The sequence below is a fragment of the Megalops cyprinoides genome, chromosome 13, assembly GCF_013368585.1.
Source record: "Megalops cyprinoides isolate fMegCyp1 chromosome 13, fMegCyp1.pri, whole genome shotgun sequence".
NCBI classification, from domain to species: domain Eukaryota; kingdom Metazoa; phylum Chordata; class Actinopteri; order Elopiformes; family Megalopidae; genus Megalops; species Megalops cyprinoides.
Window position 1 is genome coordinate 26,013,195 of NC_050595.1, and position 24,540 is coordinate 26,037,734.

Below are 24,540 nucleotides of genomic sequence, written 5' to 3' on the forward strand. Positions count from 1 at the left end.
ACAAGTAACCTTCTTCAGCTAAATCCATTTTAAAGCTTCTAGAGGAGAAAAGAAACATGCTGGACTACATAAGCAGATCTATCTGCAGATACACTGGGCATGGCGTGTGTTCACTATCAGGCTTAGCTTGTTGAGGTAGTTTCAGTTCTTTACATAGAGTGTGGCTGGATTTGGTTCCATCCACAAAAAAAACCGCAAGAAAACACTGCTTTCAAATAACCAGACAGAAACAAACCTGTCTTAGAGGATAACTGAAATACAACCACCTTGATGTGTCTGTACATACCCAGAGCACATTGAGAAAAACTACAAGCTGAAAGCAGCTCTTTTCAGAGCCTGAGGTACCAATTATTTAACATGCAAAATAAATGGAAAAAATATCAAAGTATAGTGCGGTGCCCTTAGCATCCCTTTCTTCAAAACAGAAAGACAGACAAACACATAACAAATAGTACTTAGCAAACACAAGTTATTGCTATCAGGAAGTATTAACTGTCACATCAGTGAAGAGCCCCATCACATAACTCAGGGCATTAAATATATAGCTGGAGTTTCCCATGAGGCAAACCGAGGTAGATAATCAGCAAAGAGGGGTATACCCTTTGCTCCAGTGATATACTCTCTTAAATAGTGTCAGAAATGGGAAAAGCCATGTTTCACATTCTTGACAATCCTTTGGAACATTCATGGTGGGTGAGATTTTTTTTTCAAACAAACAGACGGACAATTCAAATAAAGAAAGAAATGAAAAAAATGGAACACATTCATGATGAAAAAGGATGCTGAAAGACAGCTTAAGGAAAACCCCCGTTCTTCCAGTAATCCTTTTCTTTTTGGCTTCCTGCTCATTGTCCACTGGAACAGGTTTGTGTGGGTTTGGGGAGGGAGGGAATCTCTGCGCACTCACACTGCTAGAGAGGAAGTGCTGCCTGAGAAGGCTCTGGGGTCTGGGAGAGGCGACCGCACAGCGTCTCCGCAATGTCTCGGGTCTCCACGACGAGGTGCGGCCGCTCGCCCTCAGGGCCCGGGCCGTCCTCCGACCCCCCGCTGTCCTCCGCCCGGAGGGACGGCGGCCGCGTGTTGCGGCCGGAGGACAGGTTGGTCATCTCGGTCTCGTCGTGCGAGTAGCGGCCCGAGTCGCCCGTCTCGTGGCTGCCCTCGCTGTTCTGCGAGCCCTCGCTGTCCCCCCTGGGGCCCAGCAGCACCTCCAGGGAGGCCGGCTGGCACAGGGAGGAGGGCGACTCATCCTCGTACCTCAGAACCGTCAGCCCCGGCTGGTAGGAGCACATGCCATGGCCTGTCCTCTGAGCCTGGGGAAGGGGAGGGGGAGGGGGAGAGCACAGGGAGGGATGCAAGAAATGAGAGAAGGGATTAATAATGAGGAGAGTACATTTCATACAAGTTACTCCCATATACATGTAAGAAAAGCAGCCTACATGTCAGAAAGGAGAAAAATGAATGAACCCCTGAAGAAGCTCTTGTGGCAGGTGAGCTGGAGAAAAAAGCATGACAAATAACTCCTGCATACTGTGTCTAAATCACTACTGTGATAAGATCTATGTTAGGGAGGTAGTTATATTCCACACCAGAAAAGACCACAAATGGCCCTATGGAACATATTCCCTAGTATATTGAATGCTCACCTGTTCTTTCCTAGGGTTCTGAGTCTCCTTCTTATTGAAGAACCGCCACTTGCTCTTCTTCTGGGTTCTAGTATTAACTGGGCCGGAACTATTGATAATCAGATTCGTCCCACCCTGAAAAACAGCAAGTTTTTGCTTAGACCTTTTGTATGTGAGAGCAAAACGAGAATCACCCATCCAAGATTTACAAAGAAGTACGAATTGCTTCCATTTCTGCTTATAAGCATTGACAAACCCCGGCAATTCTGGCAGGCTTTAACCCACAACAGGAGTCACTGTGAGGCCACCTTCTTACCTTTGTGTCGATGAAGTGGTTTCCTGCCATCATGGGCACCAGAGCCTCGACATTCTCCGCCTGGTTTCCAACGGCCAGAGAGCTGCTGGCAGGGGGGGCCTGGCCACTCCCTTCCCTGAGCTTCGTAGCTGAGGATTTCCTGATCAAGGGCAAGAGGGCAAGAGGACTAATTAATACCACAGCACAAATTCAAGGAATGAAGCCCGCCCCTGTCTGCAAAATGAGAAGGAATGTTAAAACTTCTAGACATTTTCTTGGGAGTCTAAGCTCTACAACTTACTGTGAAGGAAGGGGACTGGCAGGGTATATATGTGCAGATGATAAAGGTACCTGGCTTTGCCTCTGTAGACGAGGATCAGGACACAGATAATGATGCAGGTTAGTGCGATGCTCACTCCCACAATGATGCCCGTCATCGACTTCTCGTCCAGGTGGTAGAAGCCATCGGAGAACACTGCGAGAGAGGGTCATACGTTCAGAAATAAATCGCCCGTGTCATGCTCTGCCCTCCCACTGGGGGGCATCCCTCTCTGCGGGGCACTTCCTGCTCAGCACAGCGCGCTTGCAGCTACTAAAAACAACCGCCTTTGAAAATCACAGCGTCTCACAACCAGTGTAAATAATTTAGCTGTGGACCGGGGCCCGCAGGTCAAGGCACTGAAATTTTAAGCGTGTCAGGAAGCCACAAATCTTGGTAACAGCACTGGGAGGAGGCGGATTAGCCTAACGAGTTCTGGGAAGGTAAATGAGCAGCGATTATCTTTATCCTGAGAAGCTGTGAGCCACTTTTCAATGTTAAGCCACTGCAGCGTTGCAGAAATCTTCAGGAGGAGATAACGGAAGGGCCTGAAACTTGCCACAATCAGGCCAACCTTTCAACACTTACCTTTGGCTTCTGTAGAACCCCCCGACCGCCATGGGTTCTGGCCCGACGGGGACCCCTCCGGCAGCACTGCCAGTTCCACAGCATTGGAGAAGGGCCCGTCTCCCACGTCGTTTGACGCTGAGATCTTCACCAGGTAGACGTTGCCAGGCTGCAGGTTCTCCAGGAGGGCCATGGTGATGCTCCCTACAGAAAAGACAGGCAAGAGTCAGTGACCCATGCGCAGTGTGGCAGTGTCCAACCAAAACAAATCTGCTCCATTGAGAGATCCCCTAAGTGGCAACACCATTATTTTATTTTACTCCAAAAAACACTATTTTTCAAATACTGCTCATCAGCTGCTGGGAATCTCGTTAGCCCTGTGACTGTGAAGTCTCTCACTTTTTTTTTCCTCTTTGTCATCTTTATGCTCCTCTCTGCCTGGGTTCTAGTGACCCATGAAGATTAGGGGTTTATGATGCTCCGGGAGAGAAAAAAGCATGAGAGGGCTATTTGTGACCGGCATGGCCAGGGAAACGCTGGGGGTCAGGGGTCAGCGGCTGAGGCCTTTCCGCCCATCCAGCACCACATAGCCCCTCCCAGCACTAGCTGTCGGGGAGTCCAGCCTGATTTACAGTGGATGTGGGTGAAGAGGGGGGGAGGGGTTCGGCTGTGAACGTATTCACTTTTGACCTCCTCGTTGGTGGCTCACAGTCAACAGTGGATGCTTCACATTTCCAGAACTCATCTGCAATCAATTACGCCTAAACCATTCCACCTTTGGAGTTCCGGCATTTTGTGACCGACAGAGGCCTGGCCCTATTGAAGGCCTCCTGTGAGTATAGTCTCACACCACCTTCATCTGGAGAATTCTGCCGTGTCCATATATGGATGTCACTACTCAAGGGTGGGGAGATCCGGGACTGTTTCATTACTTTTTTACTTCACCAGTAACACATCAGAAAGTCATTTAAAAACAGACACAACCAAGACTATCAATTTAACATAAAACAGTAAGGGAGATTTCACTTTGTTTTCCACTGTGAAATGCTGTGTGAAAGATCCAGGAAACAAAATCAATTTTTTAATTGAAAAGACAATAGGAGGCACTTATCTGCTACCAAACAGGAATCTGAGGAGATGAAAAGCAAATAAAGAAATGGATTAGAGGATCTGTCTCCCTCGTGTTGAGAAATGAGGTATTGATTTCCAATGGATTTCTGGGTATGGTGTCTGAGGCAGGGTTTTGGGGGGTGGGGGGTGTCGCTTGTCTCACCTTCCCGCTGAAGCACCTGCCACTCTCCGGCGATCCAGGCCTTCCGGGACGCGTACAGGATAGTGTAGCGTGTTACCGCCACGTTGGGCTCCTCCGGCTGCTTCCAAGACACCAGTGCCGTGTCATCTTCAATCAGAGTCACCTTCACCCCTGATGGTGGCAGAGTGGGTGCTGGAACAGACAGGAGAGGGTCACCACAACGGACAATGGACCGGGAACCGCCATGGGGCGGCATTCGAGCTCCGGGCAGGAGCGGTCACGCGCCCAATCTGAGGGATCTCAAAACTGAGCTCAAAAAGAAACCACAGCTGAAGCTACTGTGGAGATCTCAAACAGCCAACATAACAACGGTTCCCATGACAAGGGGCCCTGTCGCTGCACGGTGTGTGACATGTGACCCAGTCAGCCTGCTTCACCTGCGCACACAAAGCCCTCCTGCAGCGACAGCCACCCTGACACAAAACTCTCAGATCTGCGATTCGTTCCCAGACACTGGCATCAAACACAAAGCCCCCCCCCCACCACCTGCAGAGGTTCTGTCGCCTCCGAAATATGAAATTTGATGAAAATGAGGCGAGGCAGGATTAATGGATCTGACGGGTTTTGCGGCTCGTGCTCTCTACCTTCACGCCGTGTGGCGGGGGGATCAAAGCCGCAGTTTACCAGCCGGCTGAGTGACTCCGTGCCGTTTCTATTCTCCTTCTCTTTTTTTCTAAATCTATGCAGGAGCAGAACCCCATTTCAGCGGTGAAGTGGGGCTCTTTGTCATGTTACTGTCAAGAGGCCATGCTTTAAGTGCCACTCATCCGCCGCGCTCCGTGGGTACGTGACTGGGAGAGCGTGCGCGAGATTACCGCCGATCAGACGGCAGGCACAGCCATTTAGCTAAATGCCATCTGCACCCGCGCCACACGCATGGCTGGGCGAGCCAGACATCAGAGATCAGACCCAAACCTCCTCCTGAAAACACCTCATCCAAACCACTGCATCAACAACCTGTCGGGAATTCACTTTCAGCAACGGGGGGGGGGGGGGACGGGGGGGCGGGGAACTGGCAAATAAAATGGCTGAACCATTATTGTGTGTCATTTGTTATTTGATATGGTTTAACTCATACCTACTCTCACATTCAGATGCTGCACTGGAAAAGAGGCTGACTTCAGGTATATGTGGAATTGGGGGAAGAGACGAAAGCAGAGACACAGAGCTCATTAGTAAGACACAGCAGCAGGAGAGAATGCTCAGGGCTCTGTGGTGATGGCTCCTACCTTCAGGGAGGGTGCTCTGATAAACCACGGGACTCCACGGGCTGGAGAGCTGGTCGACGTGGAGCCGCACCGCAAACTCGTACCTAGTGTTCGGCTCCAGGTCCTGGACCAGCATGCTCTGCTCGGCTCTGTGGGGCAAAACAGAGAGGGGGGGGTGAGCGGGGGCGCGTGTGGCGCGTATCGTGCAAACACCTGCTGGAGCAAACGCTGGCTCTGTCTACAGCGCCGCTGTTGCTATCCCAACCCGCTGGGCTGTGTGCTGGAAGAGCTGCTTGGCTGCTACTGAGACATCTCTTGTTGCCGTGGGAAACGTGCTCCCAGGGTCACTCACGTCTGCAGGTAGAGCACCAGGGAGGCGTTCTGCAGGCCCACGGGGTTGCAGCGGATGGTGTAGTTGACAGTCTGTCCGGAGGTGAAGGCAGGGCGGCCCCAGTGCAGGTACACAGAAGACGAGCCATTGGACTTGGCGTACAGGTGATGTGGGGGTGGAGGAGGGGGCACCAGACGATCACGGACAGCTGAGACACAGAGACGAGCACTGTAAGGTCTCAACACAAAGGCTAACTCTCATATATCAGAAACACTCCCATCCTAAATTAGCTGCCTTATGAAGTCAAGAAAATGTGCTATAAAAAACAAAGACTACATTATTATCTCAGGATAATACATGCAAAATATGGACTTGTACCACACAACTGTAACATCCAGACACACTTACAGACACATCCTGGAGTGCTGACAGTCTGGTCTGCCTGGTAGCCCTCTCCCATGAAACTGTATGCCAGCAGCTTCACATGATACTTCCTTCTTGGGTCTAGAGAAAAAAGAAACCTGATTATAACCAGATTTATTTTAAACCAACATCAATAATTTCACACTTAAATATGAACAATACTGCCAAAAAGCCCCACTCGTGAATTAACAATGAACCACAGTGCGAAAAATCTCAATTTGTGAAATGGCAATAAGGGGCATCAGATTATTGCGTCTTATTCAGATGGCTTTGATATTGACTGAGTAGGAGGGGGGAGGAGTCAGAGTGGAGGCAACTGACAGATGTTGGGCGTTGCGGCTGAGTTCACTGGTCAATTCTGACCTCACTAAGGGTCCTCCACACAAGCAACGAGCTCCCTATCCATCACGCTGTCAAGCCTCCTTTCAGCTGAGGGAGAGCAGGGTCCTTCCCCTGTCCCCCCGCACGGCTGCCGGCTGCGGCAGGCTGCTGGCTATTGGTCACCTCTCGGGGTCAGGGCGAAGGGGTAAAGAGGGGGGACAAAGGCCGGCCGAGAAAAATCGAGCCCTCACGGCCAAAGCCTTCAGTCTCAGGGACCCCAGCAGAACAAAAGACGCTATTAGCATTATGGATCCTGCTCTCTCCACTTAAAAAACACAAGCAGACCGAAGCAGACAATTGCAGCAGCATTGCAAATATCCACCGGATTTGATGTGAACAGACTGCCCTCCCATCTGCAGCACTACTTTTGCGTTGAGCAGAATAAGCCTGTGCAAAATATAACTACAGACCACAAGCTAATTATGTAAGCTTCGCACATGAAGATGTCACTTTTCAGGTACAAAGGGTCCACTGATTTGTCCTTTTTCCTCTTGTGATCTAACAAATCTTTATCCGTAATTTTCTTTCTGAATTCTACAGAAAATGCAGTTAAACCCGACAGTGGGCAGCAGAGTGAAAAAAAATGTCATTTGAATGAGTGACAAAATCCAAAGAAGACAGACAGGATATCACTTTTGTCTCAGGACCAGCGGGGCAGAAAGTCAATGATCCAATGATATGGCAGCCAGCCCTATAACACGATCAGAATGGCAATGAGAGGAAACTCTTTCTGCTTCCTTCGAGACATTCCAGGAATAGTGCAGAATCTATCAGACTAATGAGATACTGCCGCCCAGGAATTCCAGAGCTGTTTAATATTTTAAACTATGTCACACTTCATTACACCCAATCTGCAACACAATCTAAGTAACTTACAAGCAATTACTAAGAGAGTTAAGTCTGAAAAGAGTTCACGCTCAAACAAATACTTGGTTTGAACAAGTTGTAGACTGAAATTGATTCCATTCCAATCACCAGCTAGTCATATACATCATGTAATGCACTTTGAACAAGATTCAAGTACATGATGATAGTGATCAGGAGGTATGATTGTCTCACAACTGTAACACTGTAACTGTAATTACTTTACCTTAAATACTGATAGAGCATACCCACGCATGTTATTTTAATGTTGAAAATGCTGAAAGTGTGAATGTGTTACTTAAATGCAACGCGGCCACATAACCGTAAGCCAACCGTTTAACCATAAAAATGTCAGAGAAGGAGGTTTTTACTTAAACATCACCTTGCATAGTATTTTTATCTGGAGTACTCATGAAACATCATGGAACAAAGATAGTGAAGCCAACATTATCAAATGCCTGCTCCAGGCATGACAGTAAGAGCACCACTCCTACTGTAGGAGTGTGCGGGAGACAAGATGAAAATTTTATGCAGTACCTGGCATAGCCACTAGGTTGTGCTCCAGGACACAGATGTGGCAGGGCGAGTGTCCAATGGGTCCAATGGCAGGAAAAGGCCCACTGAGAGAGGTCAGTCCCTCCCAGGGCTAGTTCACACACATAACCAGGAGATATCTAAGACCTCCAGGGCATTATACCAGAGAGAAGATGGATGTAACACATAGCTGGATCCCCAAGGCCTAAAATTACAGGATGAGGAAAAATAATGGAGGCCCACTTTACACTTGCTATTACCTCAGTGAGAGTGCAGCTGAGAGCAGACTGTAAAGTCAGATCTGCATGAGTATATGTCCAGGTAGGTGATGCGGAAAGCTAGAGGAGACTGCTCTGAGAGAAAAAAATCTCAATGTTACATGTACAGGAGGCAGAGAAGCAGCCTTTCTTATGTGCCAGAGTGTGTATATGATAAGGAAATCTTTAGGCACCAGCAGAGAAAATTTTGAACTCTCTCTGTTACTCTCACTTACTACTTTGGGTAAACCATAATAAAGAATAACAGAGCCCAACTTCAGAGAGGCAACAAAAGAAGCCACGTCTTAGTGAATAACAACTTCCAAAGTGAATATGGATATGCTTTGTGTGGAGACACACCAGGGAGCCCCTTGCATTGACTGAAGCTCACTCCAACAGCCAAATGAATTCTCTTTATTGAGGAAAATTTCCACAGAATTGTTTACTCCGTCAATACATCCTGTTTTTTTCTTTTCTTTACTATTTAAAACACCTCCTGTGTCAAACTTAAAAACAGGTACTGCTATTGATTCAAGAGTAACTGTGGTTTCTTTGGTGTCTTTTAAGTGAGAGATTGATCCAGGCCCAGGGCAGTGTGTGGGGCTGGGATAGGGGGTGGAGTCAAGGCTGGGCCCATTGGGGGGCTGGGGGCTGGGTCGCCAGGAGGGCGGAGTTCAGCTGCTGAGATCCGAGGCCTGAGGAGATTCAATGGAGCCAGACAGAGGCCAAGAGGTCAGGCCCAGATAAAGCCCTGAAAGAATCTGAGCTCATGGGTGTGGAATAAGAGTTGGGGCTCTTTTTTCCCCTCTCAGGGTCTTCTCAAACTGCCCTTCCATCCCAAACATTGGCCACAAACTACAGCTCTTCAGACAGTACTGAAAGGGAAAGAAAACCTTAAAGCCTTACAGAATACCTTCATAGGAGCATGAAGGTTAAGCGTTCATGGAAATGACTGAATATATAATCAACGTAGCCTCCAAGTGAAATTAGGTCACATGTACGACTCACAAAGGTGCCACCTTAAGCCGAACAACTTTTGGAAGCCAGAGAATTTTGTCCATTGTAAAAGGCAACATGCCTGGACTTGTTTGGGTAAAGCGCACCGAATGTTCACGTTTGCTGCGAGGAACCACCATACGGGGGAATTAAAAACTGAATTTGCCGTCCCTTGTCCCCCCGCCCCACCCCCCCAAGCTAATTCCCACTTTCCAATCTTCCCGTCTGTCCGGCTTCGGCCACTCCCTGGGGCTTTTGTTGCGCCCCGGTGTCCAGCTGAATGGGGGAGTGATCAGGGTCTCACAGCCTCTGCACCCTGCCCAGGCCCGCAGCACAATGGCCTGCAGTAATTATGCAGGGGAGGGGCTGGGAGAGAGGGGAGAGGATGACATCTGGGCCATGACATTTGACATGGAATCTGGGTAAGATGAATCCTGCTGCAGGAGGGGTTACGGCTGCTGTTCCAAAGAGGGGGGGGGGGGTCAAGGGAACAGGGCAGAGAGGAGAAACTACCCCCACCACCCCAAAAAAACAAAAAAACACAAAAAGTTGATGATAAATACTGCTAATAATAAATTGTTGTGTAAGCATTGAGGGGACACAACTCTTAAATGTTTACATTGCTTAACCGCAGCGGCTTAAACGTTTTTTGGGTTTTTTTTCACGCCATCCATTAATACAGCTGGGTGTTTACTGAAGCAATTCAGGTTAAGTACCTTGCTTAAGGGTAGGGCAGTAGTATCCCAGCTGGGAATCCAACCAGCAATCTTTGGGTTACAACACCTACTCCTTACCACTAAGCCACACTGCCACTACTAAACATTCATGTGTAATACCTAATACAAGGTAAGGAGGGCACAGTAGAATTCACAGCCCAGAGTCACTCTGCATTTCCCCCTTCAAGGTAAGCTCTGGCTCCCCACATACTGAGCTTCACAGAACTGAAATCAAGAAAGCTCTCAAAGGATATTTTTAAAATAGTGCCATATGATAGAATGACCATGAAATGGGGGGTTTTAAGGACTGAGTGCTGCGTGTACAGAGGATGACTGTTTTTAAAGCCTTGTGAGGGACCCAAAACAACCCAATCACATTGCTATACTGACAGATAAGAAATGTCTGCACAGCGCCCCCCACCCCACCCCAAACACGCGCACACACACACACACACACACACACACACGCACACACGCACACACGCGCACACGCGCACACGCGCACACGCGCACACGCGCGCACACGCGCACACGCGCACACACGCACACACGCACACACGCACACACGCACACACACACACACGCACACACGCACGCACACACGCACACACGCACACACACACAAACCCACTTATGCCTGCACTAATAGCCACACTTCTAAAAGAAAGATGTGTATTAGCCGTGGCCCATTCAACAACACAAACCCCCTCACAATGATAGAAGATTTCATGTAATAATGGGCAGCATGGGCAGCAATAGCTCTGTATAGATCCCAGAGAGATTGACTGTTTACTCCATGTACTTAATAATATCCAACAGCAACAGTTGACTTCTTAACAACATAGACCGACAGTTAGAGCATTTGGTATGGTGAGGGGCAATTTCAAAGATTAAAAATAAATCTTTAGAATGGGTATTTGTTATTGCTGTCATTTTTACTGCAGCATTTAAAAGATTTGAAGTCTACTGGACTATTATATATCACACAAAACAAAAAGGTCTTTGTCCTGGCTATAAATTAGGCTGACAGTTCGTATTTGAAGAGAAATTCTTGAGCTGTTTGTGGTCACCTGATTTTTACAGCCCATGTGTGGATCCTGCTGGACCGCACAGCTTTGTTCTGCCCTGTGAACCGCCCCCAGGCCTCAGTGAGTCAGGGCAATAAATGCCATCTCCCACACTGACCCAAACAGCAGAATAAATTACAGGGGAGGAGAGGGGGCTCTCTATCTCTCTTGCACACACACAAGCACAAGCGTGCACACACACAAATACAGTACTGAAGCATTCATATATCCATACATGCACACACGCATACACACACACGCATATACCCCTGCACAAGTACACACATAATGAGAAGCACACGCAGATACATACACATATAAAATTCACAAATGCACATGCGTGAACATTCTCACACACACACAGACACACATGCACACACACATGCACACACACATACAGCAACATGTACAGACACATCACTGGAACTTGAACAATATGTTCCTCTGTTAACTCACAGACAAACGACCCTTCTCCACATATATGGGCTGAGCCCAACATTTGTTTAAATCCAGACGGGCAGTTTATTAACGTAGCTGCAGTACTAATACACATCTATCTTTTATCTGACACCAGGCATGTGATAATGACTGTTTTGACATACAGCACACAAGAGACACTATTCTGCACAGCTCAAGCTGGCTCTAAACTACGAAATAAATTTCAAGTTGCTCTGGTACCAAAAGGCCTGGGTGGTAGTTTGACCCTGACTGTACTGAAAAAAGGAGAAACAAAATAGAAAACTCAATTACTCTGCGTCAACACTGTGTCATTTCTTCCCCAAATGGCTTGTTTTCTAAGCTGCTCTTGTTCCTTTTCTTCCCTCTCCGGGAGCTTTCAATCACAAATGGCAGCACTGTGTGTTGCTGGTTCCAGACTTTCAAAGGCCTTGTCCGCATTTCATCCCTGCTTCAGCAGTGCGGTACACATGTTATTCTTAACATGCGTTAACCCAGAGATGATTGAAATGTTTCTCATGTTTTTTCTCTCAGGAATCTCAGCAGCTCCCGCCTCTTATCAAATCAAACAAAGTGATGTAAGCTGCGCATAAGAGAGCCCTTAAAACACCTCACTTTCCACTTCAAATGGGATTTTTTTTTTTCCCCACCAGAGATTGCCGTAATCCCTCACAAATCTGCGCGGCGTTTTTCTAGGCATGCTGGAGGTCTCATCTGATCTGAGAAAAAAACGCGCCTCGAGACAGGACTTTGCGTTCCCGCGCGCTCCTCGATCACGCTCAAGGAAAATCAAAAAAAAGGCTCCTCGGCCCTGCCGAACGCGGCCAATTGGACCAAAGCCCTTCCTGAGAGCCAAACAGGAGGCTGGCGGCAGCAGATTAAAAAATGGGCACATAAAAGGTTGCAGCCTCCTTTAATTGGGTCATTATTATGGGCACCCACATATTGTTTCTCATTTGGGATCAAACCTAATTTACATTTTAATTAAATCCACTTTAACAAAGTGCTAATGTGCAGAAGACTTTGAAGGCACCTTAGAGGGAGGAAATAAAGGAATGGCCTTTTAAGACGACTAACTGATGGTATTAATGAGGAAAGCTTGGGGCCATTTAGAATATAGCGATGTGTGTAACTCAGAAGCGTCAAGAGTTATCTTAGCACAGCAATGTATAGGAGAAAGTTTAATTCCATGCTTAGCTATAGTTACAAAAAATCTTTCCATGAATTTGCCCTCTGACAAAACCCAAATATTAAAGAGAGTAAATATGCTTGATCATATCAATTATGACCACAGCACAATGAAACACAGGGAAAGTAAAACATGACATCAGCACTACAATCAATGCCTTGTACAGTCCCCCTACCTCGCATACCATTTGCACTGGTCATGTGATTATAGTTGTCCAGGACGGTTGCTAAGCAATATAAAGGGCAAGTCAGTCTAAACTCTAAATCTCCATGTGACCTACTAAAACCTCTGCTCATCAGAATAGTTTATTATAGGATATAACTCACGCCTTGTCACTCAAATTACGGTGGAAAAAAAAAATCAATAGGGAAATACCCTTTCTGCAGCGTTTTTATTTCTGCAAGGTCACATCAAGTCATGGACTACGCAATTATAGGCAAACACAGATATTAAACCAATCCTAAACTGATGAGGAATCTCAGTTTTAATTAGACACTCCCAGTATGCTGAATCTTACCCCAGCAATTATGGCAGTGGGACCTTTCCCCCTATGGATCAGTAAGTATTCATAAGGATTGCAAAAATCAGGTTTACAGAAATCACTAATCACTGATCACTAATTGTAAAACTGTTAACGGGACTCAATATAATTATTATGGTACATGTCCCTGCAAATTGAAAGTGACCAATGCATTGCAATCATGGTATTGACATCTGCTCTTCTGAATGGATAGAAGATATTGCTGTGTGTCCAATACCAGGTAGACAGCTTACTTTTTGATTGCATGATCTATCCCTAAACTCCAGCTTTCAGTGTGGATGTGGTATTTGATGAGACATAAATCTTCCAATCACTGACACGGTAAGATGACTCTTAATTCACACTGCAACTGCTCTGGGATTAACCCACCAAATCAACTGCTTTATGAGTGAGCAGCCAACAGTCAACAGAGACAGGTGTTTTATTACAAGTCCAACAATGCACGTTTCTGTTACAATGGGAAATGCAAGATGATAATACAGTATCTGGCTCAACTGCCATATGCAAATAATCCAGTGAATATGTAGATCTGTTGCTTTTTTGACCATGTCTTCTTGCCCTCCACTTCAAGGTAAAGAAGTGCCTTGAATTCTGACATATTGTTGGATGAATAACTGTGCCACATGAACTGAAATGAGCTCATTTCTGGGTGTGCTTTTTCAGGATGTGGGAATTTGGAATTCCATTTGCTGGAAAGGTTTATTTGACCAGTGTAATCGCAGTTATGGCAAGTACTTCATGTAGAATACATGCAGAATAGGGTGTGGGCTGAAGAAAACATAAAAGTGTTTTTCTTGTCCTCCGGTAATTTCCAGGTCAATGATGTCTGGATTGATGGAATTTCAGCCTTTCAGGGGTAGCCATGTCTTCCCTTCCTGACATATTTCAGTAAAAAGATCAGTGGTCACATTACACAGTACCTGCACCCCCCCCAACCCCCCCACCCCCAGCTCCAGGCAAAGGTGATAATTAACTAGCAATAAATTAACGGAGCAGGCACTAAGGATGTAACTTAAAAGGATACGAGTTGCAGCGAGAAATTTAAAGAAAAAAAAAACCAAAAGGGAAACGTTTCTTTCCGCAAACCTTAACAAGCATGGATTAGCACCTACACAGCTGCTCGTACGACAGAACTGCCTGCGCAGCTTGAAGGGAGATGCGTCTGTGATTTCTGTCTGACTTTGCAAATCTTCTCAGTCGTGCGCAAGATCTGGCAGGATTCTGAACATTTTCAAAGTCTCCTCGCAATTTCCCACGCTGAGTCTGTCAGGCTTGGCACGTGAAAACGCTAGGACGTCTGCAGCTCAAGAAGCTGCTAGTTCCTGAGCAGAAGCCTTTACATTTTCCTGGGGCAATATTTCATACAGGGGGGCAGAGCATCCTGACAGCTCACAGCAATGGAAGAGGGATAAAATAAAATATGCTACAGGACAAGAAATGACGCAACTGCTCAGCGGTGATTGTTGAAGCGCTGAATTTTGTTGACTCTTGACCAATAAAGTGTCTCTGTGGCCCTCTGAGCCTAGCACAATGAGGGCCTTTGATGTAGTGCCTTCTCCAACTGCCCCGCTCACAGTGGTCATAAAACACGTCGTAAATCTCCTCCATAACAACAGCTTCCTTCTCCCTCAAATGATAGCCATATAATTCATCTCCACCAGCTATTTTATCAAATGGTGCGCAATCGGGGCCATAAGGACTGAAAGCACGACTGTGAGGCTGCTTCTGATACATAGATAAGGCCTTGCATATGTGCTCTACTGAGATGTCTCATTGGACACAGCTTAGAAACAAACCAGAGGCCATTTTAATTGACATTCAACCACTGCTCGTCAATACACCAATCCAAAACGACATCTTTATAGGGGAAGGATGTAATGGGAATGACATTCTGCAAAACCAGAGGATCATCCTCACAAGGTCACAGAGAAGTAAGTAAACATGAATACCTTAACCTGAGGAAGTCTAAATTTGAAACACTCCCCAAGACTTACCCCTGCTCTCAATCAACATTTGCCCCACACTGACCTTCTCATGTATTTATTTGTTATTTTTTAATACAAATGCAAATTTGTCATTAATTTTCATGATCTCTGAATTTGTAAATATGTATTTGTGAAGAAAAAAAGCAACTTTGGCATTTAACTCTGAGTCAAAATTCAAGGACAAATTAAAGCCAGGGGTAAGTGAGGATTGTGCTTTCTCTCCTATTGGATTAAGCCCAAATGCTCTCTGCTGAAAAACACCCTCTTTTGCCTCCATACTGAGAATCATCATTTATATTCACAGCTGCTGTTACTAACTTCCAGCCCCCGCATCATTTAAAGGCCTGTCCACTCTGCGCGCTCATGTCTCCCTTTATGACTAACAGCGGCTGAAGTAGGAGGCGGCTTCCCGCTGTTCTTCAATGGCCCCCATCACATTCACCACGGTCTCACAGTGTGACCACTTCACAGAGAAACACAACAGCAGCGGGGAAATGCAACATAATAAAGGCCTCCCTCTGTGACAGTTGCGACACATACTGTATTTACAACATCTAAGTGTTCTGATCTCTCCTGCACACCCTGGCTCACACTGTCCACGCAGGGCCTCCTGATTCAAATGTCAGCTGCTGACCACCTGGCCGACCTCCTCCTCCAGCCACAGATGGTCAGCTGTCCACTCGGCTGGTGTGGGAGTCTGAGCTGATCCTCCGTCACCATTGAAAGTGAATCAGATCTGATCAATGCTCGGTCCCCTAAACCCTTCCCCCCAGAGTCCCAAATCCTCTCTGGGGTTAGCTAGGAGCCTCTCTCTCCCAGCTAACCCCACTTTCAAAAGCTGCTGGGGGGAGGGTATATATACTGAGACACAGCAGTGTAAGGGCCACAATGTTAGGTCAGCGGGGTTGGGGGTTGGGTTCAGCTGGGATGAAACATACCAAAAGCCATTTAAAAAACACCTAGGGTGGCTATGCAGAAAAACAAAAAAAAAATATTAAAAGAGGCTGATATTTGATATTTGGTATTGGGAAGCTGGCATTTTTTCATAAAATTATTCTTGGTGAACGTCTAACTCAGTCTAAGCTTAAGGGTGTTTAAGGTCACTAAAACATGGTTTTTTAACCAACTCTGACATTTGCTGACAAAGCCACATGAATGAAACCACACTGGAGGTCGCCCAGCGGTCCCCTGGCAGCACCGGCCTGTGGCTCACTCACCCAGGCCTCCAATGGTGTGCTGCGAGTCTTGGGGGCGCAGCTGGATGGGGGTCCCCTCGGGCTGGCTCTCCTCGCGGTAGAAGAGGCGGAAGCCCTGGATGCTGGCAGCGCTGCCCGGCGGGGGCTGCCAGCGTACCAGGATGGTGGTGCAGTTCAGTGCTTCCAACTGCAACTCTGGGGCCAGGGGCACTGCGAGGAGAGAGTGAGGGGACGAGTGGGAGTTACGAAAAGCTAGAGCAATGGGCATACCAGTTTGAGAGCTCAGCATAATTATGATGTCTGGGGACTAAAGGTTAAAAGCTGGGTCTGTTCTTATGGTTTATATGTGTGGTGTTTATTTACTCTGCCCAAGCGCACTGCGGAAAAGGAGGTGGGGGAGTAATTCCATTAGTATCACTTTTTATTTTGGCTGCTCTGGAAGTCTGTGAGGCGAGACCCCATAAAGGACAAAGGTGAATAATGGAAACACCTCAGTTTTTGCGTGTGACAGTAAAATTCTTCAACAGCTCAAAACACTGTATTTTCTCACTGACATCATTGGGCCAGGACAGCAAAACTGTGACTTGTGTCAAGCGAAGAGCAGAGAGTGGGTTCTTAAATGTGTTCCGTGAGTGAACATTACTCACATCCCAACCCCCCACCCCTGCTCTCCAGAAGGCTCTTGCCCCAGGGGTCACGCAACCCTGCTCCGATGGCCAGGCCCCGGCATTGTGTGGGGAAAGGGCAGCTCACGTTCATTATTCAGATTTAATTCAGACTGTTCACAAATGCTAGCATGAGAAAATATACATGTGTGAGGGGGTTACATAGAAAAAACCTCCATTCCATTTGCCCGTTTGCTAAAATAAAGAAAGGTGCGGAAACTGCCTTTTCTTTTTATAAACTGAGGGATTTAGATCTAAGTTCTTCGATCTCATCTAGACAGCTGTCCAAACCCAATCATGGGAGCCACTGGAAAATAAATTAAATGGGGTTCAGGTAAGGATCCCTGAAAGAAATTGACACCTGGCTGGTAACTGATCCATTCTAATGAACTAATGACAAATTCATTTAATATTGGCTGTTCTCACAGCAGGCCACATGACCCTGAGCCTGAGCCTGTCACAAATTCTAGCACAGAGAATCTGAAATTAAGGTTCATTTCATTACAGCAAAAAAGCCTATTCATGAAAGGAACAGCACAAACACTCACTACTACTTTTATTTCCACAATTCTGTCATGTATGTAACTGCAAAAGAAAGAATGTGAAAAGAAGTTAAGCATTTCCAACAGCTGGAATGCTAATTTTATTTTCCAGGTTATCTACCTATATGCATGTGAATGACTAAAATGAGCATGCTCAAGTATTGTAAGAATGCAAGGCTTGAGCGATAGGGACGAGTCATTTCTGTTCCCGGTCCTGTCCCTCGCTAGTTGGAATGCTGTCCACCCGGCTGCAGGCTGGCTCTTTATCTGATGGAAATAACAGGCCCACGTAGCTGCCCTTAGAGGCCATCCATCCTCACTGTGTGACAGGCCTCTTCACTGCTGCACCAGAAGACACACACGGGGGCGGGGGGGGGGGGGGGGCTTATCTGCTTATCTGGACAGCCTCCTAACAGGCAGGTACTCTGCAGAATACCTGCACTAACAAACCACAGAGAGACTTAGGACTTAAACGTGAAGAAAAGGAGCCGCTGCCCCCCTCCCCCACTCTCTGGGGTGCAGGCCAGCCCGGCGGCGCTATTCTTCCTCCATCCCAGAAGCCCCTGAGTCTGCCTCTCTTTATGACCCGTGACTACAGCCATTCTGATGTTACTGACAGTGCGGGGCAAAGGTCGCCGAGTAACAAACGCACTGCCTTAACAAGATTATTAGAGCGGGCTCTTTTTCTGTGTGTCTTTTTGCACTAAGACCAGAACTTGGCAAATATCAGTCTAACAAAAATCTCTGTAATGGGACATTACCTATCTAGATTCTTGTTTTAGTTTCAACTTGTACCAGAGGATGTGGACACTCAGTGGGCTGGTTTACAGATCAATATGGAAAATCTGCTGTTGTCTAGTTATCCTGTTTCTGTTCAAGTTATTTGATATAGCTTGCTGCAGCACTGATGGTTTAGCTATATATGCTCACTTTTCACCATTTCTTTATTCTTTCACCTTTCAACCACGGTAAAGTTCAACTGAGTGTGACCTTTTGCAATATTCCTAGCTGGAAAAATTATAAAATTATTTTATTGATATTCTCCCCAAAACCAATTATCAGTGTAGTAAAATGCATATAGGCACCCTGCCTGTCTATGGCTAGTACTACTGGAATGTGTTATTTAAAGGACTATGCAAACATCAAATAATATTACTTTCCAGTTTTGAATAAAGGCTGTTACCATGCTGTTTTTAATTTGAACAATCAAACTTGATGAAAAATGTTTAATGCTCTAACTAAATAATTGAAACTTGTAGAACAGGAAATAATGACTCACTGTCCAGACAAACTCCTATCATCACTGGGCAAAAAACAGATCCATTTGGTTTGTTTTTCCATAGGAATAGATATATACAACTAAAATTTCTCCCACGCACAAATGCATGAAGTATTAAAACTTCACGTAACATGATTTATCAGAACACTTCCCTTTTCCAGGCTTCTTAATAACTCACGTAACTCATGTGAAGCAGTCATGTATAATTCACCATGATAAGAAAGGCCTCAGTTAAAGCCAGCAACGGTCTGGCAGCAGTCCAGCGGAGAGGACCCATGAGAACCTACGAGACGAGTCCGGCGCCAGTACCTTTGGTGCTGGAGGCTTTAGGCGTGCGGTGCGAGGTCCAGGCCGACTGCTCGCCCCAGCCCACGCTGGTCGCCACGGCGATGCGCAGGAGGTAGATTGTGTCCGGCTGCAGGTTGTCCAGGAGGTGCTGGACACAGTCGCCGGGCAGCTCCAGCGAGGTGACAGTGCTGTCGGTGCTGGTGCGGTAGGACAGCCGGTAGGCCGAGACAGCCCCTCGGCTCAGCTTGGGCGGCAGGGGCTGCCAGGACACGTGGATGTCAGTGGGGCTCCGGCTGGTCAGGCTGAGCTCCGGCGCCCGCAGGGGCACTGCAGTTGGACAGAAAGACCAGTCAGGCAGTACACACGGACACCCCGCATCCACAGTGACGCAAACGTCAAAAGTAATTGTCTCAGGATGTGGCTTCACTTGTAGCTGACAGCTACAGAGACATGCGTTTGCCTCTCCACAGACAAAGCACTTAACAGGAGACAAGATCAATTATGAAGCATGGACAAGAAAAGAGCTCTCATTAATGGCAGGGATTATAGATGTCTGTACAGAATACTGAGGAGGAAGCCATTTCAGCCGTGGGCCTTAAAGACAGTAATAGCTATTCTGCATTTTTAAACACAGATGTAAGGTTAAATTATTACATTATTGAAATGATTAATGGTTCAACACCAAAAACCAAGCTACAAAACGTTATGTAATCGAGTCATTGTCACCTTACTATACATTGTAGCACCAAAGCCCTTCTGAGTGACAATTATAAAATTATAAAAGGTGGGTACGTTATGTACAGCCCATGCTAACTGCACATACATAGAATGTCAACGCTCCACATGTGGGAAAATGCCACAATCCTAAACATTAAATGTGGTTGTTTCAGAACACCTCATGGTTTGTATTTAATCACAAAGATATATCATCCTATCCTAGTTTCATTTTTTACATAGAATGTTGGTTTCCAGGATAAGCCTCTTTACGATCTTGACATGACATCTTGTTTTTCAGGGCTGGTTTTGAGAAGGGGTTTTTATAGGAGCTTTACTTGTTTGATTCCCTTCTTGTTCTCTTGTCTGAACTGACCTCTTGTTGCCCTTAAAGACAAATAGGCCACATATTTTTATTTAACAACTTCTGCCGCATTAAATGGGCACTGTGGCCTTTGACCCATCGCTGTGGGTTAAGGATCTTGACTGTAATCTACAGTCAGCAAGGTTATCAGCAATCGCTCCAGGGCAGTAGGGCTTCTATCAACCAGGACCACACACACAAATAACTCACTCATAATCCCTTAAGCACCGAACGCCACACAGAAAATCATTAGTGGCCGGGAGCACCGTGCCATTAGACATTTGGGGTCAGGTCTTCATGGTTTATTTTCTGTGCACAGAGCAGCCCATTCATTGCAATTCACATGTACAGAAATACATCTTTTGTTTTTGGCTAGGACTGAGCAGCCCTAGAAATAGCAGTGTCCCTCACTTAATCACTGACTGGCTAACTGGCTGAGTGAGTGCACCGCTCCCCTGCGGTGATGACAACGGTAAGGGAAATGTGTTTTACCACTAGATGACCAAAAGGCACTAATGAGGAACCCGCTGAAGGAATCTCAGTCTATGAATAATGAATACTGAGCCTGTTCTGCTCCTATCAAAGCATAAATAGCTCCTGTGTTTGCTGCATTTTAACACGAAAGGCTTTTTTATTCTTATGTTAGTAAGCTGTTCCACACATATTATCACACCAGTTTTTGAATGTCATAATCTAAATATGTGGAGGTTGTTACATATTAATTACATCTTTGAAAAAGTTAAATTCAATTTCAATTCAATTCATTTTTATTTGTATAGCGCTTTTTACAACACAAGTTGTCACAAAGCAGCTTTACATTGTTCCCAGACCTGAGACCCCCTGAGAGCAAGCCTAAGGCAACAGTGGCAAGGAAAAACTCCCTATCAGGAAGAAACCTTGAGCAGAACCGGGTTCATAGGGGGGGCCCATCTGCTTCTGGCCGGCACTGGGCAGATAGAGTTAGAGACAAGTTCAATGCAAAAAGTTCAATGCAATCTGAGATTACAGATCATCACTTCTTTAAGGCAACCCTCTAACTTCCAGTACAGAACCACACACAGTCCACTCACCATCCTCCAAGGTGTGCTGGATGACGTGGTCAGACATGCGGCTGGCGCCCATGGGCATGTAGGCCACAATGTAAAAAGTATAGTTGCGGGCTGGCTCCAGGTCATCGATGATATAGCGTGTTGTGTCGTTGCCGATGACAACTTGGTATTCCTCGTTGTTCAAACCTGGTTCAGGAGAAAAGTGTGATGGGTGGGAAGAAGGAAAAAATAAGAAAAAGAGCATTTATTAGATTTTTTTTTGAACCATGTTGTTTAATCAGCCATGTGTCCACAGTCCAGAACAGAGAACAGGTGTGTCATTGTGGGTGACGTGTAAACAGTTACATTTCTGTCATTTGTAACGTACCTAATATTAGCTACTGTTAATGCTAATGCTAGTTAAACAAAGATTCAAGTGAATCAAGTCATTGAACATCAACAAACAATGATGAAGCTGAAGTCCAGGCTAAGAAACTTGTTAGTATCATGAGGGATCTGTCATGAGTATTTTAGCCAACAGAGAAACAATGTGCCCTTTATAGTGAGAAACTGTCAAACAGTACCTTGGTAGCAACAAAGTAAGTTACATAACCATCTTACATCCAGCACTTCATGAATAAGAACATTTTATATTCTTCCTGCTAATTGATTTCAGGTTTATGAGAGAGGACTGTTTACAATGTGTAATATTAAGATAAGTAACTACGTTAAAAGTAGACATGTATGACATGGTTGTCAAATTCGAATTTTATGTCAAACTCATACATAATAGAATGGGTTCCTCTGGATAATTTTAAGTGCCCGGGTGTGCCTTGACACAAATATGTTGAGAGCCACTGCTCAAAAGGAACTGATCAATTACCAAAGGAAGTGACTAACTGAAACAGTGCAATTACTGTAGGCTGTGCAAATAACCCCCTAAAGAATGGCTGCATTCACTGCCTTCTATATATGGACCCTGCTCACTCAATGGGGAGGAAGAGAGGGGAAGTTGGATTTCTGCTCATACAGGGCCCTTTTCAACAGTAAAAACTGACATAAAAACACTCCAGGGCATCTTCTTCTCCCACTCTTAGTTTGGCCATGCTGTGAGAGCTTCCTACAGTATTGACCCCAGGGGCCATTCTTGGAGTTTCCCACTGTGCTGACCTCTAGGGCCCCCGCAGTGCTTTCCTACAGTAAGGGCTCTGCAGGAACTCGCTACAGTACAGATGCTAGGGCCATTGACAAAGTTTACGAAAGCACTGACTCCTGCAGGAGTTTGTTACAGTAATGACTACAGAACACCTGTCAGAGTTTTCCATAGGACTGATTCTATAGCCAACGTAGGAGTTTGTTATTCTTGATTCTAAGGCCCCCGCAAGAGTTTCATACAGTATCGACAGCTACAAATTGAGGTACATGATACTGCAGTGTTTCCCCTGAACACATGGTCACCTTGCAGGTGACCCGCAGGAACATGGAACTTTGGATCGCAGGGCTAAGGATACTGAGTGGGCTAAGCATGTTGTGTTCTCCTCTATCAATGATTTTATATTGGCCAAAGCTCTGTCTTACAAAGAGCATGGGGTCCACGCTTCAGAAATCCCTCCAGTCACTCTATTGATTTAAAAATTCTCAATACAATTTAAGGCAATGATGAGAGGCCAGTATCTTGCAGATTTGTCCCTGTTAATTCTGTACTCCTCAACACTATGTGAACGTTCAAACCAGCAGAAAGCACTGACAATAAGGAACCAGTTTAAGAGAAGCCAGTGTATTGACCATGATATGCTCCATTCTTCTGAAAGTTGGGTTTTTTCAGTCTCTGCTGAAAGACATATTCTCAGTCACTGAAAGTGTTACGATTTGCATACATTTAGGGTATAAAAAAGAATTCTGACCGTCCACATCCCTTTTACTTTTTCCTTCCTCCCCCACCCAACCCCAATTAACACATAATCACTGCAGCTTACAGAGAGCCTTGTCTGAGAGCCTTGCTGTCTCTACTACCATGAGCTTGAGGATCTACGTGTAACTATGTGCTTTTTGGAACAATTCACAGGCGCGGGGGGGGAGTTGCAGGGTGGCACCACGTTAAAAAGTGTCAACTTAATCAAACTTGTTCCTCCCTCTCTTAACAGAAGATTTCATCAACACTTTTAAAAGCCAAGTTCCACAATTACATTTTCCCACATCGGTGAATGTGCCTGATAGTGCTTTAATTAGCACGGATTAGAAAGGTCGCACAAAAGGATCGCTTATTGCTCGGGCGCACTGAATTGTGTGGCCCCGATTTCTGACCTGGTAAACAAGATCCTTGAGGGTAAACAGAAAGGGCCTTGTTCAGCCGCTGAATGCCAGGGCAGGCCTCACACTGGGCTCGGATGAAAGGGCGAAGTGGGGGAAACAAAAGGCTACCTTCCCCGCCGACTCGCGCTCTCACAGTACCTTCACAAATCCTCTAGTGTTGGATTAGCACACTCCAACACGCACTCTAATTAGTCCCCTCTTTCATTAGACCCCCATTCATTTCCGTCGCTTTTCTGGTGGTGACCTCAGACGCAGAACGCCGTGTCACGGCGATTCCTGTCAATCCGAGCGGCCTCCCATTCGAGGAGCGCCGTGCACAATGCGTCACTAAATCTTAATCAAGTGCACGAAATCCACTGACGGATGCCACTTATCGGCAAAGAAAAGGGGCAAGCTTTACGCTCTCTTTTCTGACTCTCTCTTCCTCATCCTGTCCGCTGAAGGGGCAGAAACACTCTTCGTAGCAGGTGTTTCTTTTGCTAATTTGTTTTCTTTTTTGTCTCCTGGATTTGTGTTCTTACACTTTCCCCCCATAGTGGATTTCAATAGCTCACACTGGACATGTGTGGCTGAATGGACAGGCTAATAAATGTGCAAAAGTGTTGCATTGTTCGAATGTGACTCCTACTTCCACTCAATCAATAATGACTTAAGAATTAACAAGGGGGAAAAAAAACACATCCTGACAGCCTTAAGCAAACCTTCCTGGGAAATAAGATTGCTAAAGCTATTTCGCCAAAACCCTTATATATTCTATATGCTGTTTTTTTTTGTCTCCCCACTCTGTGACTGTAGCTAGCGTCCCCCAGGTTTTGTGTTGAATAGAGGACATTCTGTGCCTTTAAGGGCTGCAGTAAGGGCGGAGGTGGACTCTGGCAGGCCTGGCCTGTTTGCACAGAGAAAGCTGCTTCTCTTATATCAGTGGGGCAGCCATTCTTTTCCCTTGACCTCTGCCCAGCAACCAACTATTAACAACAGATGGTCAATTTCTCACATTCCATTTCTGGAAGGGGGTTTGGGGGGGGGGGGGGGGGCACGGAACTGAGACCCTTTCAGAAATCCAAACAAAATGTTTATTAAACTTCAAG

The 24,540-nt window shown here is 46.1% G+C and overlaps 1 protein-coding gene across 1 annotated transcript in view; it reads right to left on the reverse strand.

Annotated features, from left to right (window-relative positions):
- Window positions 1-911: 911 nt before the first annotated feature.
- The window catches only part of prtga (protogenin homolog a (Gallus gallus)), a 45,443-nt gene continuing 21,814 nt past the window's right edge, over window positions 912-24,540 (reverse strand). The window contains exons 8-19 of the mRNA XM_036544332.1: window positions 21,182-21,346; window positions 19,055-19,360; window positions 16,281-16,469; window positions 6,063-6,158; window positions 5,676-5,862; window positions 5,345-5,472; window positions 4,077-4,247; window positions 2,825-3,007; window positions 2,269-2,392; window positions 1,939-2,077; window positions 1,644-1,757; window positions 912-1,310 (exon numbers count right to left, since the gene is read on the reverse strand). Coding sequence (XP_036400225.1) covers window positions 912-1,310; window positions 1,644-1,757; window positions 1,939-2,077; window positions 2,269-2,392; window positions 2,825-3,007; window positions 4,077-4,247; window positions 5,345-5,472; window positions 5,676-5,862; window positions 6,063-6,158; window positions 16,281-16,469; window positions 19,055-19,360; window positions 21,182-21,346 — 2,201 coding nt within the window. The remainder of the gene's footprint in view (window positions 1,311-1,643; window positions 1,758-1,938; window positions 2,078-2,268; window positions 2,393-2,824; window positions 3,008-4,076; window positions 4,248-5,344; window positions 5,473-5,675; window positions 5,863-6,062; window positions 6,159-16,280; window positions 16,470-19,054; window positions 19,361-21,181; window positions 21,347-24,540) is intronic.